At 33.2% G+C, this 17,751-nt stretch overlaps 1 protein-coding gene across 1 annotated transcript; it reads right to left on the reverse strand.

Moving 5' to 3' along the window:
• Positions 1-11,789: 11,789 nt before the first annotated feature.
• On the reverse strand, positions 11,790-17,423 carry LOC106711918 (caspase). The gene is made up of 6 exons (XM_045684381.1): positions 16,735-17,423; positions 15,224-15,402; positions 14,162-14,316; positions 12,837-13,217; positions 12,244-12,423; positions 11,790-11,877 (listed from the first exon to the last, which is right to left on the reverse strand). Exons 1-6 carry the CDS (start codon positions 17,357-17,359, stop codon positions 11,790-11,792), a joined length of 1,608 nt encoding a protein of 535 aa, XP_045540337.1. The 5' UTR covers positions 17,360-17,423.
• Positions 17,424-17,751: the final 328 nt, after the last annotated feature.

The following is a 17,751-nucleotide window of genomic DNA, read 5'->3' on the forward strand; positions in this document are numbered from 1 at the left end:
ATGAATTCTGAGACCAATTTTACCAATTTTTACAATTAAACTAATTGTCCTTAATACAAGTAAAAATGCAATTTAATTCACCCAATGAAAACTGTATGATGCAATTGAACGCGCACAAATTAAAAATGAAACATAATGTTTTTTTTATATTTACATAATGTACGAAATGAAAATATGACTTCGGCCTCGTTTGCAAATACACGATGTGTCTGACTCTGTATTTATTTTTATAAAGGACCTCGGTAGTGGCCAGGTATTTAGGACGGATCATAAATAAAAATAAAACGCTTACGTCCATAAGACCGAAGAATATATCCAATAGCCTAATTTACTACGCAACTTTTTACGCAGAACTACTTAGACCATCTCTACCATGACGCTTCAAGTTATTTTTTTTTTAATTTTCAAATTATAATTTTATAAATAGCCAACATGTAATTTCCAAAATTTTATTTATTAAAAAAAAAACAATTTCAAACAAAATGCACTCAAAAGTAACATAAAAAAAAATTTCAAACAAAATGCACTAAAAAGAAACAAAATAATGTCATGAAAACTCTCTAAACTCTAGTAGTTAGTAGTAGGGGCTCAGTTTTCCGCAACTCCACGACAAGCGTGTATTTTGCGTGTCTCTAAACTCTAAAGAAAGTTCTCTTCTTTCTTGTAACATGTCTATATTGTATAATTATTGTTATTTCGCAGTCGGTGTCGGCCGAAGTAAATAGGTGACATTTTATATTTGAGATGTATTAGACATACTTACGTTTATGTCTCTACTAGCTACTACTAGCCGCACTAGCATTTTTCGAATGCGCGAAGTTTTTAATTATTTAATATCTCCCAAACTATTGATCAGATTTACATAGTTTAAAGGCTAATGTAATCTGTATTTAATATTCTAGCCATCAAACATATTAATTTGGATAAGGATTCATATCGAATATAATATAATAGCGCCGTAAGCTTACGACGCTGTTTTTCGTGTGCATTTTAATCGAAGTTTGTTCACAATAACATGGTTTTTGTGAGACATCCATAGATGATAGATATATGCCACCGAAGACTTTAATTTAGCAAATTTAAGGATCTATAGTTACTCCATACATCATTTTTATGTAAGTCATATAGTTTGACCTACGTAAGCCCAGAAAGCAAAATTGTGCTTTTCGTGTAGCATTTTTCGTTTCCGCGTAATTTTATTCTTACGATATCTCCTAAACTATTAGACAGAATGATATAGTTTCGATTGCAAATATAATCTACATTAAATTCTCTTGATAATGAACATGTTTATTTACATAAGGGTTAATACTGAACTCGAATAATAGCGTCGGAAATAGGGCATGAATTTAATTAATGTTTCTGAAGAAAAAAATGGTTATTGTGAGAAAACTATAAAAGATAGATATATGCTATCGCGGACTTTAATTTAGCACATTTAAAGAGCTACAATTCGCCATACATCATTTTTATGTAGGTCTTATAGTTTAGCCTACGTAAGCGCTGAAAGCAAAAATGTCCCTAATTTTCGCAACAAATTTTGAAGCTATATTCAAAATCTACTAGTCTTCTAGTTATTTAAAAAAAAACAAAAAAATGGGACCCACCTGCAAGCACTTCCTTTCGATTAAAATATTTTTCATCAAAATCGGACCACCAGGGGCGGAGTTTCGCGGTAACACACATAAAAAAAAAATACAGTCGAATTGATAACCTCCTTCTTTTTGAAGTCGGCTAAAAAAGAAGTCTGGTTGAATGAAAGATGTTTGTGTCCTATTAGATTTTTTAAATTGTCTCTGCTTGAACATTTTGAATTTAGAATGAGAGGAAGCGCGGTTGAGTTTAGCGGCGTCTATAAATAGATATAGCATTGGCAACTGAGAGGCAGTCGTAAACCGACTTCAGGTGAAACATCTTTAACTGCCATTGTTTAGGCAATAAATCATATTCAGAGCAAGGTGTCTCGGTTTAAAATCCATCCTGATATTTAAACTAGCGTGTACAAATTTTCGACTACAACCACATCTGATGAGATCGTGGTCAACCGCCAGTTTGATTTCGTGTGTCCTATATACTATCAAAAAATATATAACATTTCGTATTTGCGTTACTTCATTCAAAATATACTTAAAGGCATTCTAAAAATATAAAGTTCAATGAATCCATTTTCATTCCATTGATGATGTACCATTTAACAAACGTACTTTATAGTCTTCGTTATTAACAAATGGCCAGTGTTTATAAAAAAGTCACTAACCTCTTTACACATTAGATTACTGGCCACCATCGTTTTTAATGAGAATTAAAAAGGAAAAAAGCTGTACAAAATTCGTCGACGAATTCATCGAACTGTCACTATAAACAATACTGAAAATAAATCATATAAACACATCAACGTATCGTAAACAATACGATTGAGACGATAATGAACAATGTTTACTTTTAACGACATTTTAATTGATTTATATTTTTGAATTTGGAACGGGGAATATCAAATGATGGGCGCATTCCTTTGTTTAGAATTTAAATTGTTCTTTATTTGAAAGTGATCGATGTTCTTATTATTGATGTTTAAATATCGAATAGTCTTGCACAATAGCACATACAAGCAATATTTATTTCCACAAGGAAAAAACAATATGCACAAAAATATATTAATTTCTCTGTTACAGAATGATGGAAATTTTAATGTGTTTTGTACACGTCAGCTGTAAAATTACAAATATACATTTAACAGTGGGTACAAGTTTTAGAACCGGTAGGTAGGTACGTCCCAAAACAATGAACAGCGTTTATTTAAACTAATTACCTTCAAAACCAATTTAGTACATGTGTGTAAAATTTAATAAAAATTACCTTCTTATTGAAAATAATGTCGTAAGCTTTTAAAAACACTTTGCGATTCAGAATTTATATTGATAAATAAATTGCTCGGGTCACGTAGAATGAAATCATTGGTAGCTTGTTTGGTTGGATTTATTAACGTTTATGCTTATAAAGATTCGAGTCATACAAAAAGTTCATTGTACGTACAAGCTTCCTATTTACTAAATTAATGTTTAATTATATAAAGTGGTATATAAACGTAGTGCAATATGTTTTTACATAAGTGTTTAGCAGTGGAAATACATACATAAGAAAAATACATAAAGAAGCTAGAAAATAACTAGATTATTTTTTTACTAACATTACTTGTAAATACTAAACCATATCAACTAACTTGAGCGTCGGTGGCTTAGGGGTTAGTAAGGTCAGTACATGACTTGCAATCCTCAGGTCCTGGGTTCGAATCCCGTCATGTACTAATGTGTTTTCGATTTATATAAGTACATTTATCTGACGTTCGTACGGTGAAGGAAAACATCGTGAAGCAAACCGCACATATGTGCTCGCCACCCGTCACGTTCTATCTCCCGAAAAAAATTAATTGCGGAGGTTCATTTGGCCATACCAAGCGAAGGTCCTTAAACTCTGCCTACCCCACTGGGTTACAGGCGTGAGTTGTGTCATTTCAACTAAGCTCTTAATTTGTGCCATACGTTTCACAATAGTCGAATGGTGAGATTCTAACCTATGACCTATGTTGTTTGAATTATTTATTATTATGTACTTTACAGACATATAAATTAAAGAAATAATAGAGGTGACATTGTCTTAAATGAAATACTCGACAAGGACATGTCAGTGCCAATATCATCACTTAGTGCATGATAAATGCATTACTAATCGATTGGCGTTCTCAACAATATTGATCATTGCACAATGAAAGAAAGAATAAAATGTCCTCTCTGTAGACTAGATACTCTATGCGGACTAATAGGCAAGCAATTCAATTGTATTTATAAAAAATTAATAGCGATGATGAAAAATCGGGATTATAGCTAGCCTATGTATTCTTCCCGACTGTGTTCTACGTTTATACCAAATAGCTGTCACCCGCGACTTATATATTGTTTTATTGACGAAAGAGGAGACGCACATAAATAAAATATTTAAACCTTCTTATGCATCTCCTCCTACATCAAATCCACCTTCCCTTCCCATCCTTTCCTTATAAGAAAAGGGTAGGAAAGGAAAGAGGACTATAATTAGGCCTCCGGGACCACACTCATCAGATGAAACGCGGAACTACTTCCACTTCACGCCTTTCTTCTGTGTGGTCGTGGTATTTCAGCAGGCAAGGCGGCCAATTCGTGCAACTGATGTTGTTGTTGCTGGCGTCTACCACTATTGTCTTGTACATTGTCTTTTCGTCTCACTTTTGTGCTAAATTAGAAAGGATATATACGACTTAGTGCTACTATTACAACACTCAAATGGAATTTATGAAGTGTTGTAATATACTATAATTATTCACACAGGTTAGAAATATTCCTACGTCAAATAATCGAATACTCGCCACTCGAAATAGTTTGAAGTTTTCAAGGCATGATTGAATCGATCATAACGTCTGTGGAAATCAGAAATAATACGTGAATACTTCGGTATGAAGGTATATCGTACACAATAACAACTTGCAATCGTGCGTTCGAAAGCTATCGATGAAATTCCAAGGCATCTGACGGGTTCAGCATAAAGTCTGAGAATACGCAATGTTGTTACAATAAGCCAATATATGGATTATATAGAAATGGACTAGGAATACTGTATAAATTCTGCGAAGACTTTTTACAGGGGATGAAGTAAAGAATACAATCAAAAATGTGCATACCTTATTTATGCATACCTTAGCATTTATGTTATTACTAGCTGTCGCCCGCGACTCCGTCCGCGCAGAATGAAAAATATACATAATAAATAACCTATGTGTTCCTCCAGACTATGTTCTACATCTGTGCCAAATTTCGTCAAGAACTGTTTAGCCGTTTCGGAGATACCTTAAAACAAACATCCATCCATCCATCTTAACATTCACATTTATATTAGTAAGATGAACGCACATTCACACAAATATATCACACAAACAAGTTTAGGACTCATACATGTTGATTTGACAAAGCAAATGCTTGCACTGTTACGCAATGCAGTCAGGTCCTGTCTCTTAAATGTCTAAGTTATAAAGATATAAATTGTTCTACTTAGTAATAAATTCATAAGCTCGCTTACATTTGGTGGTTAAAATACATTTACGGTTAAACAAATGGTTTTCTCTTAACCTTTTCAGATGTAGGCTGTGTCGGGAGCAAGTGCGTGCACAATCCTACGTCACGCGCTGACCCCGCGGGTCACCAGACTTATCGTAAGCTTGCTAATCCACTTTCACTGTAATACATACGGGGTTAAATTCGAACTACAAAAATGTACAACAAATTCAATAGTTTATATTAATACTAGCTTTCACATGCGAAAAATTGTAAGGAGCTTATAGGTTCTTCCAGACTATGTTCTACATGTGTGCCAAATTTCATCAAGATGTGTTGAACCGTTCTGGAGATAACTTCCAACGAACATCCATCAATCCATCTTTCCAATCATAGATCCAAACTTTTGCATTATTAATATTAGTCAAATTAATTAAAGAAAACTTTTTTTTCGTAATATAAAAAATTTAAAAATACGTTAATAATTATATCTATTTAGATAAAAATTATTAATGTAAAGGATATATACCGTTTGTTAATTAAAAAAAAAATTCATAGTGTTAAGTAAATGTGCGTCTAATTAAAATTATTATTATTATGTACCAGCTTTTACCCGCGACTCCGTCCGCGCGGAATAAAAGAAAATGCACACAAGATAAAAAAGTTCCTATGTCCGTCTCCTAGTTCTAAGCTACCTCCCCGTCAATTTTCAGCTAAATCAGTTCGACTGATCTTGAGTTATAAGTAGTGTAACTAACACGACTTTCTTTTATATATATAGATTAAACATGACTTTAAGAATAAAAACAATACGACTAGCAGTTGACTTAAAAGTTTTATTTGACCTTGTTCCTTTCTGGCATACTTTTAACGTACAACGCGATAAAATAATAAACATCGGTCCCGGTTTCCGTTTCTGTTAGTTGATCTATATTACTGGTATATTTAAACTAACTTCACTAATTAATACTTGAAAAAGATAACCTATCCTGACCTTGAGTGAGTAATTAAAAATGTTTATTCCTGGAAAAAGTTTGTTTACCCGAACATTTTTAAAAACAAACTAATCTGAACGTCATTTGTTTTCGAGACTTTTTGACAAACAAAATTAAGTTTTCAATATCCATTCTACCGAAGACATTATGTCTGCAAAATGAATCATAGTTGAAAGAAGAAAGCTGTATTTAGTTACTATGAGAATCTAATATTAAAACAATTATTTTATTTTTGTTATTTATTTAATTTTATATTAGAAATTGCAATTTTATTTATAAATATTAAAATATTATAACTGCGAAAATTTATTATTGGTTATAAAGTAACTCCAGATCGGATATGGCTACTTGGAAGATATATAAAGATATAGAAAGGCAGGAAGATCAATTTTTTTTTTGTTTTTTTTTTAACCCACTCGAAAAATGTCAAGGACGATAGCTAGTTTTATACCCATTTAATACGAAAATCCCTTTTCCCCGCGTAATATCTGCACTATTATACCAAGAAATTTGATATACTTAATAAAACGGTTTATTTCACGATACAACCTAAAAGTATTTAAATCTCTAGTGGTTATCCACAATTAATTCAAAGCATCGTATCCCTTTTTAACTCCGTATGATGTGGCATTGAAATTGAAGTATTTAGTACCGTTTGACGTCATCACCGCTTTTATACGCATAAGGTATTTTCACACTAAGATTTTTTATATATCATTAAGTGGCAAACTAGCAAACTGCCATCTTGATTCGCCGAAATAGCGAAGTGACCAATGTCCTTTAATCAACGGAGGGGACGCACAAAAAGAGGATTGTTCTTCGTAAAGGTCCTCTCCTCCGTCAAATCCACTTCCCCTTCCCATCTCCTTATAATAAAAGGATGGGAAGGGAAAGGGGACTAAAATTAAGCCTCCGGAACGCACACTCATCAGATGAAACGCGGAATTGCTTCCACTCTACGCCTGTCTTCTGTGTAGTCGTCGTATTTCACCGTGCGTGTTGTACGTATTGATTTTTCAGACTTATGCTACACTAAGTATAGCTCTTACTAACCTATTAAAAGACTCTGAGACTGTCAGTTTTTAAATTTATTATTTCGTTACCTTCCTAACATATGCTTACAGAAGAATCAAGGTTGCATTTTAGTAGTGCTATAAAAGCCTTAAACATGTTAATCAACCACCGACTTGTGCTAAAAGGAACAAACCGTTTTATTGTTATGCAAATTTTTTTTATTTGTGAATTCCTTCTGAAGTTAAGTTCTCATCTGATGTTAATTTACTATCAAGTTCAGAAAACTTTAGTTAGGTTTTCTTTGAAGAGAAAATAGGAATGGATGTTCGCAAAGGATGGTTTTTAAATGTTGAATAACCTTTTAACCAATTTCAAAACTGAGGAGGTCCTCAATTAGTGTGTACTTATAATTTTTTTCCTTTTCTAGGTAAACTAGCTGTTGCTCGCGACTCCGTCTGCGCGGAATTAAAAAAAAACTAATAATAGTCTATGTGTTCTTCCAGACTATGATCTACATCTATGCCAAATTTCATCGAGATCCGTTGAGCCGTTCTGGAGATACCTTCAAACAAACATCCATCCATCCATCCAAACATTTGCATTTATAATGTAAGTAAGATGAAAGAAGTTGTGTAGAATCCTATACTCCATTAGAACAGGTAATATAAGAATGTTTAATTTTTTATCATCCTTATTTTCGCGCTAATGTGTGACACATGTAAACATGCGCCTGCGCAGAACAATGCAATAATTTGCACTTGTGAATCGAGTCAAGGTGAAATGAAATGCCGATGTTTTTGCACATCTTTTTATCATCGAAATTTGTAAAATTAGTGTAATAAATTAGGTCAATGAGGTAATACATCTTGCATGTTACTGCTGTCAGTTATCAATCATGCGTTGATATCATTCATCGTTCATCATAAACCTGTTCCGTTCAGTAATTTGTTAAATCGCCAAATCTAAACTATATTCCTTTTGTCAATAAATTTCTTTTCATTTCGTTTCATTTCATTTTCTTTTCATTTCATTTCAATTCAGGTCCGACAAAATACTACCTTTTCTGATTCTCTTTTACATCACATCAGATTACACTTATTTCTTAAGCCATTATTTACATAATCCATCTTTTACAGTTATAGTAAAATCTTCTTAGTAAAAGTTATAGTCAGATCTTTCATCTGTGAATATAATTTTTGTCTCTTTCTTGAAAAAAGATGATGATAGTGATGCCAATATTATCGTTATACAGGAATTACAACAATTAAGACTTGCCGTTAGTTATAGTCACTCATAGTTACGGTCTTCTTCTTTTTAGCCGACTTCAAAAAGAAGGAGGTTATCAATTCGACTGTATTTTTTTTTACGAAATTCACGGTGTTACCGAGAATCTCCGCCCCTGATGGTCCGATTTTGATAAAAATTATTTTAATCGAAAGGAAGTGCTTGCAGATGGGTCCCATTTTGTTTTTTTAAAATAACTAGTAGACTAGTAGATTTTGAACAATTATATTTGTTAGACAAACAACAAAAACACTATCAGATTTCAAATAATTAACACAAAATTACATTTACTATTTGTTCTAAGAATTAATTTCGTCTGTTCCGCAACAACTAATTGCCTGTTTAGGAATTAGAAACGTTGATGTCATCGGAGATTGAATGATCTTAAAAATTAAAAGTGCGTTAATCAACATTTACTCGAAGATAAAAACTAGCGCGTTCAGACTTTGCACAGAAACGTATTGAAGTGTATAATGGAGGTTATAAGTTAGTGTAATCTCTGAAAACACTAATAACCTTAGAGAAATCTATTGTTTTTGTACCGTAATAGAGAACATTTTATAAATCTGAGTCACATATTTCTTACAAAATAAATTAGTTGATAATAATTTTTATACTTTCTTAGTAGTTTTTTTTACTCTTCTTAATACGTAATTACATTAATCTTACTAATATGTATTATAAATGCGAATGTTTGAATGGATGGATGTTTGTTTGAAGATATCTCTAGAACGGTTCGACGGATCTCGATGAAATTTGGAATAGATGTAGATCATAGTCTGGCAGAACACATAGGCTACTTACTATGTTTTTTATTTAATTCCATGTGGACGGTGTCGCGGGCAACAACTATTAATTTATAACTGAAACACTTATCGTAGGTTTCTGAAACTATAAATATTATTATCTCTGTTTTGTCAAATATAATGAAAGGGATGAAGATACGACGGTACGACGTGGTTTGTATGTGGTGAAAAAATCCATTATGATGCTGTAAAAAACATATTTCAAATGTGTAATAATCAAGTGCGATATAGAAGGAAGTCATTCAGTCATTCAGTCTTAATATAGACCTGCTTTATATGTTGACGAGTCCATTCGCCATCGCAAACTTGTTTCAACCCACCTGCATTTGTTTTGTATGACTCAGAGATGCATTTCAAGGAATGATAACAATAAACAAAAGACATTCAATTTTAAACCCTAAAATGTAAAAAGTAAGGATCAAAACAGTTTAATTTTCTTTTATACGTCGAATCAAATTATGACGTCATAATGAAAATGGGTCATTTAAATTAAAACAATTACGTCAAGCCTGAATATACGACTGCTTATAAATTTTCCTTTTGGCTTAGCAAACGGTTTATCCTCCGATTGTTGTAACCAGTATTAAATTTAGAATTCATTCTTTGAATGAAGTAATCTGAAGTCATTCCCTTATTGTGGCTTTTTACACTTCCTTGTATAATCTATTTTCAGTTCATTTATGTTAAAAAACGGCCACGACTTCGTTAGCCCAGAAAAAAACTAAAACATGCCCATATGCATCAGCTGTCTTCCAGTCAAAGTCCTGTCAAAATCGGTCCAGCTGTTCTGGAGATTACCCGGAACAAACGCGGACTTGCGAACAGACAGATAAAAAATAAGATTTTTCTTTATTAGCAACGCAAATATATCAAACTAGCTTTTACCCGCGACTCCGTCCGCGCGGAATTAAAAAAAAAAAGAAAAGAAAACGGGGTAAAAATTATCCTATGTCCTATTCCTGGGTCTAAGCTACCTGCCCACCAATTTTCAGTCAAATCGATTCAGCCGTTCTTGAGTTATAAATAGTGTAACTAACACAACTTTCTTTTATATATATATAGATGTACGAAATGTGATTTTTTTTCGATATTACAGACTTTCAAAATTTATTAATATGTATGATCAGTCTTTTGTGCCTTTCTTTACCTTTCTACGTATAAGTATGCCCAATTTGTAAATGTTAGTTCACAATTTTTTAAGGTTTAAAACTAATATGACTACTATCTTTATTTTCTTCTATCTCTTGGATTAATGGCTTTTCCTTATAGATTTCGCCAATGTCAAGTTTATATAATATTCTGCTTTATAAAGCGGGCTTCGTGAACGAACAAGGTCACATTTTGTAACTAAGAATTAAGTGAGTATCTAAGAATGTTTGATGACAGGATCGCTGTTGGTGTAATTTATATTCAAGGCTGTACTGGTTGCAGAAGTCGGGGAGGAATTCTAATACGACTTCTTAGTCCGTATATAAATTGTCTAAGTTCACAAACGGTACGTAACAATGACACATCAGATGCAAAATATCATCTTACAGCATCAAAACCGTTTACAAATGTACGAAAACAGGATAAATTTAACATCGACCAGTAATTAGGTCAGAGTCGTTTGTGTTCTGAGATTTAATTAATACCTGACTCATTTCCGTTATGGTATTGTTTGTCAATTGGGTGCAAACTGCGCTCAACAGCGGCTGAACCTATTAATAATTTTAATTAGATTTAGATCCTTGAAATTGTCAGAATAACGATTATAGCAAACATATCTCAGATCTAGGTTTTTTGGAACGAAGTTCCTTATCGCGCGTTGTGAAAGGGGGCTAGACGGAAAAAATTGTTACGAAAAGTTGTCACGACACTTTTTGCTATATCACCATGGCAACGACGTGACAATATATAACGAAAATTCATAGAAATAAAATGTACTTCTTGTGAAGACTTAAGTTTTTTATACATAGAATAAACATTGGTTCCTTCACTAATTAATTGAAAGGAACTTCGTTCTATCCGGGTGTCCCTTGACACCTCTCAAGTTTTTTTTTATAAGAGAAGGGGGCAAACGAACAGCGGGAACACCAAGGTATTCATTGACGCCCATGGACATCTACAATACCAGAGGAATCGCAGATGCGTTGCCGGCCTTTGAGAAGGTGATACGCTCGCTTCTTGAAGGACCCTAAGTCGTAGCGGTTGTCGAAACTTATTAGTATTTTTGCCGGACTGGCAATATAGTCATGTTTTCCGCAAGTTTGTATGGCATCTGAAGACTTGAATGGGAGATAATCATCCTCGGAGTCATCTCTGAATACAATTATCCCGGAGGCCTAATTTTAGTCCTCTTCCCACCGTTATCTTATAAGGAATGGATGGTGAGAGGAGGTGTATTTGACTGAGGAGTGGACGGATAAAAGGCGAAACATCCTCTTTCTGTTCGTCTGCCGATTAAAGGTAGGTGTCTACCGCACAACGGTCAATTCGCTATTTTGAAGAATTCAAGTGGCTGCTTACTCGTTTGCCAGATTTTGCTAGAAAAAGTGGGGCTTCTTATTTCAACAAACAATTATAATTGTAACTTTTATATTATGTTATTTTTGTGTTAAATATGCTAATCACACAGGGATACGTTTATTCGATCTTAGTGATTTTTTCGAATTATCTTGCGGCCTCGAGGATGCGTCCAACCTTTTTGGACATTTTCTGAAATATTTTTAAAATGTCTTTTTGACATCTTTTTCTTTTGACGTTTTGTTTTACATTTTGCATTTTTTTATGATTTTTTTTTAATATATTAAATAAGCTAGAACTTGACCACGATCCCACCTGATGAAGTGGTGATGTGGTCTAAAGTACACGCTAGCTTTGTAAATGCCTATATAAAATGTATCTTGTTCGTATTAATAAAAAGTCTTAACTTTGTAAGTTGTTTCATCACCTAAAACAGTTTTTCATTCTTTGCTATTGAAGAAATCACCTCATCAACAATTAATAATTATTTTACGCCAGGGTTGTACTTGAAAGAAAATACTATTATCCATTTCTTTATTTATTTAGTCATTACCATGTTTATAAAAATATAAATATTTAAAATAATATGCATCTTTCGCGCATGTATTTAAATGATTGCTTATAGCTTTGGCCATTTTTCTCTTAGCTGTATTAAATTCAGTGCTATCCTCAAAAGATTCCGATATCTCTAAATAAGACCTCGCTGTTATGTCATGTGGATTCTCTTCAACGTGGTAACTGAAAATAGAAACAGAATTAAACAGCAGAGATAATAAAACATAGTAAATTAAATGTGACAGCTTGATTTTTTTTCATTTAGTTACGAAGAACTATGAATAACTACGTGGGTTTTGAGCCCAAAATTGAGCCAATGTGAGTCTAACAAACGTAATTTGTCTACTGAACTATTATTTCGCTAGATAATATTTTAATTTTCGAAGCATCTACTCTTTGCATCAATATGAAACCATAAACATACTTGTTATTTATATAAATAAGTGGCAGATACACAGAACTTTTTCGCTTAATAATTAGCCGAATCCAAAGAAACAAATATCAGTCAGTAATCTTTGATTTCAAGTTTTTTTTTTGTTCCTGTACTTCACTAAACTTTTGTGCCTTTAGAAATTAATAACTAAAAACATTCTAACCTCAAACATCTTCTGACGTACGCAAAATGGTCTAAGAAACAGGAGCACGGTCCGAAATGCACCAATAGTGGTGTGCTCGGACCACTATTATCTAAAACTTCATTACTTGAAACACCAGATCTGTTATACGTAGGAGTTAAATTGGGTGAATCGTCTCCATATTTCTTTAAATATAATTTCCTTATCAATGTCGATGTAGTGACAGGCATTTGTTTATTAACGTCCATCTCAAATGTTCTTCTGTTGTATTCTTCATGGTATTTCTCAACAGCAACTTCTCTTTTTACTTCTGTGACAATAGATTCGAAATCATGTGTTGCAGCTAATTGGTTGATCTTATGACATAATGTCTGGATGAACCATGAACCATAGAGTTCGTCTCTGTAATAATAAGAATTTTTATCAATACTTTGACACTATTATCTATCTAATATATAAAATTCTCGTGTCACAGTTTTCGTTCCCGTACTCCTCCGAAACGGCTTGAACGATTCTCATGAAATTTTGTGAGCATATTGAGTAGGTCTAAGAATCGGCCAACATCTATTTTTCATACACCCCCCCCCCCCCCCATTTTTAAACTCGCGGGCGACAGCTAGTATATGTATATAAAAATGAATTGCTGTTCGTTAGTCACACTAAAACTCGAGAACGGCTGAACGGATTTATCTTATCTTAGTCTTGAAATGTTTGTGGAGGTCTAGGGAAGGTTTAAAGGGCGAGAAAAAATTCATACCGCTATTAAGTTTTTTTAACTGCGCGCGGACGGAGTCGCGGGCGACAGCTAGTATGTATATGTTTTTCATATGCCATAGATTTTTTTGCTTAATTTTTATTATTAACTAACTGTCGCCCGCGACTCTGTCCGCGCTTAATCAACAAACGTAATAAGTAGTTTTTGTGTTCTTCCAGAATATGTTCTACATTTGTGCCTTTCATCAAGATCCGTTCAGGTGTTCCGGAGATACCTTCAAATAAACATCCATCCATCCATCCATCTAGACTTTCATAATTAAAATATTAATAAGATCTATGTATTAATTACTAGCTTTTACCCGCGACTCTGTCCGCGCGGAATAAAAAAATGCACACAAGATAAAAAAGTTCTATTCTAGACTCCTAGTTCTTAGCTACCTCCTCATCAATTTTCAGCTAAATCAGTTCGACCGATCTTGAGTTATAAATAGTGTAACTAACACGACTTTCTTTTATATAAATAGATAAAAATACAAAAAACCCTATTAAAATCGTACCGTCTCACAAAACGACATCAGACGTTTGTCTGTGGGATCAAGACATTATTACATTAAGTATTTAAAATTTACCTGTGTGATGGATGTCCGATGTAAGAACTATGTAATATCAACATATCGGACTCCGCTGGTAGTGTGTAGGGTTCTAAGGATTCGTCAAAATCTTTCCTTACGGTCCCTCTGTAAAAAACCGGGACACCTTGCATTTCGTTCTTACCCCGACATGCCTGGTAAAAATAAAACGCCTTTAAACCTCTATAACAAATGTGAATTAAATTATCTATTAAAGGATTAGTTTAATATTGTAAATTCTCCCCAACAGATGGCATTGCCTTGTTGATTGATATAATGACAAAATATATCTTCAATTAAAGAAAAGGTACATCCTATATACTGAAATATCCCTTATCACGTTTATCTATTGACGTCTTAATCCCATAACATGTTATATCAAGTCAAAGGTCCATATGAGGAGGTAAATGACTGATGTACAACCAATATAACATGTTTGATAAAGTTATGATTAATACTCGGAAGGTCTTTGTAAGGTATTATCGACAGCAGTAAAAATTTTGTGTTGCATCACTCCGGATACTTCTTGTTATAGATATTTAGATAAAAAAAGATAACATTATTAATGTTGCGAAATAAACATTGTTTATGGATTCCCCCTACTTCATTAGGTAGATTTTTATTGTTAGTTAGTCATGACTCATAAAGTGCTACACTGCAAGCAGTGAGCAAGGTGAAAATATCGAAGCCATTTTAACCAAGTGGCCAATTACCACCTTTAACAATATAAAAATTGTCTTCAATTATAATTTGTTATTTTTAATATAGAAATTAAGTTAAATAACAATTTTACTAACTTGTCTAGCAGTGACAACACCAAACTAATTATACAATAAGTAATAATTAACTACCGAAAATTAAGTGGTCTCTTAGTGTGGATTTATTAAGAAAAATCTGCACTAAGTCTCCAGTTAATGCTAGTTGTGACATTAATAACCAAACGATACTTAACCTTGAACTTTGTCTATGTACATAGTACATGTACATATATGTTTTATTTATAGCATATATGAAAGAGAGACGACTTGTAGCAAAATATATATTTGAAACATATTAACGTACCTGTATAATCAAGATCTTCGGTTTAGTGACGAGCGTAGGTTTGTTGTACACTTTGAAATGGTTGATAATCTCAATCTCGCTGTAAGGTAAGTCTTTAGCACGCAGAAGACCGTGATGTGAACCGTGAGTAAGCACCGCCACAGCCACACAACCGTAGTCCGTGAAGTCTCTCTCACTGACTGTAACAAATGTATTTAATAAGTAAATAATAACGAAGATTGGTTAATAAGCTTATTTGCCACCATCTTCTGACTTTCCAGCATGTAACTCTTCTATATTTCTCTATCAGCTGTCACATCTGAATTTCACTCCCTTCTTATGCAAGTCCACTTTAACATAATCAGTCCATACTTTCTTCGATTCTTTACCTTTGTAACCAATAGGTCTATAAAACATAACAAATCAAATTTAATCTTGAAAAATTGTTGTAAATTCTTGATTGAAATTCAATCAAATAAAATCTTTTACAGATGAAATATTCGTACGTAACTAAGGACCTAGCACGAATATTTTAGACACACGCCTTCGTAACGTTATCGACAAAATATGTCAACATTTGTATGAGGTTTGTTGGTGTACTTAACGCTCGGTAGGGGCGCTCCACAAATTCAAACACTTTGTCGGTTACGTTACGAATATGTTTTCGTGTTAGGCCCTCTGAATTATAAAACAGAAGCTCCAAACCTTTTTCTTTAAGATGTTTTTGAATCATATTTGAAGAATATACAATTATAAATCATAGTATATTGCAAAAAAACTATACTTTTGTAATGATAACAGTGTGGATTGTTAAAATTCACACGCATTTTTTTATCTAGATAAATATTTCGCAATCGAAATGTTAATCTATATTTGAGATGAAAGTAACGTTTTCCGTTTTAAAATACACTTTACATTTAGGAAGGGAGGGGTAAAGTAGATTACGTACAGTATTATCACTTTTGTACGATATTTATGTAAGATAGAATACCCAAGAATGATAAAAAGTAGAATACATAGTATACAGAAGCTGTATTAGTAAAAAACAAATGCAAATTAAACAGTGGTTATAGCCTTCAATAACATCTGTTGCACGAATGGGACGGCTCTCCCGATGAAGTACCACAACCACACAGAAGACAGGCGTGAAGTAAAAGCAATTCCGCGCTTCGTCTGATGAGTCTGCGTGCCGGAATTTTGGTCCTTTTCCCCTTCTCACCCTTTAGTTATTTAGAAGGGTAGTGAAGAGGAGGTGGATTTGGAATAAGACGGGAATTATAACTTTTTGTGCGTCCCTTTGTCAATTAAAAGTAGACATCTGCAAATTCAGATGTCTACGGATAACTGTCACTTCGCTGTTTTGACGAATTTAAGTAGACGTTTGCTTGTTTGCCACCTTTTGCTATTAAAACAATTTTAAAAGTTTATAGAGACGTAATATAATGGAAAACAGAGATAATTTGTTTCGCCAATAGAAAGCGACATTTAGGCCGATGTTAGCATGAAAAAAAACAATATAGAGTAATACATACACGTCATTAATTCTCTAAAAACTTCATCTTTAGTAAAATCCTTATGTTCCGTGACTTCGAAACCATAATTAGTAAACGTAGATTTGAGAGCTTGTACATCTTTCTCCGTACCATGTCTCGGTTTGAAACCGTCAACATTCTCTTGATTGAATATAATTAGGCAATTCTTTTCGAATTTCTCCAATTCGTATGTCACAGCGTGTTTGGATAATGCTCTAATATTGTATTGTATAGTTTCAGGTTCTTCATGACTTATACTTGGTGAATAGATCTTGTTTTTGTCGTAAGGTTCAGGTTCTATAACTTGTATTTGAGGTGGTGCTTTCATAACGCCATCTACCGATACCCTTGATAAACAATCTGACATATCTTCATCTGGATCTGGATCTGGATTTTGATAATCGTTATTGTTATTGACTATTTTTATTGATTCTACATCACTTGTTGATTTTTCATCATCATTTTCTAGTTCCTCCATATTGGCATCGCTATCTTCGGCTGTGGGCACTTTGTTTGATTTTAAATTCACATTACCTTTGCCTTTTTTCTTGCCTCTTCGTTTCCTCACTACGTATTCTTCGTCTATACTATTTTCGAAGTAACCGTCTGAACTCCTTCGATACATTTTTTAACTAAATGTATTAGACTTAATACCGCTGGCAAGTTTTTCAGAAGACTGATTATTGAAAGCGTCGTTTGATCTATTAATATCTTATCTAATCAATAATTCGATTTATCGACAAGCATTTTACACCAGATAATACAAAGTACTTACGCCATTTTGATGCAATGATGTTTTTTTTTTGTTTATTACAATACCTTATCGTATCATCTAATAGATAAACTGTGGATAAACTCTCAAGGATTCTCTGTAAAAAGCGGTGTCCTGATCATAAAATTAGGTTAAGGAAAGGTTTATACAACAATTTTTTCCAAATTTTTGTTACACCAAACAATTAATTGCGCCTATCTAATAAAAATAGCAATTTACCCCTCAGAACAAGTAACTGCACAAAT

Source organism: Papilio machaon, chromosome 26 (assembly GCF_912999745.1).
Source record: "Papilio machaon chromosome 26, ilPapMach1.1, whole genome shotgun sequence".
Classification (NCBI taxonomy): domain Eukaryota; kingdom Metazoa; phylum Arthropoda; class Insecta; order Lepidoptera; family Papilionidae; genus Papilio; species Papilio machaon.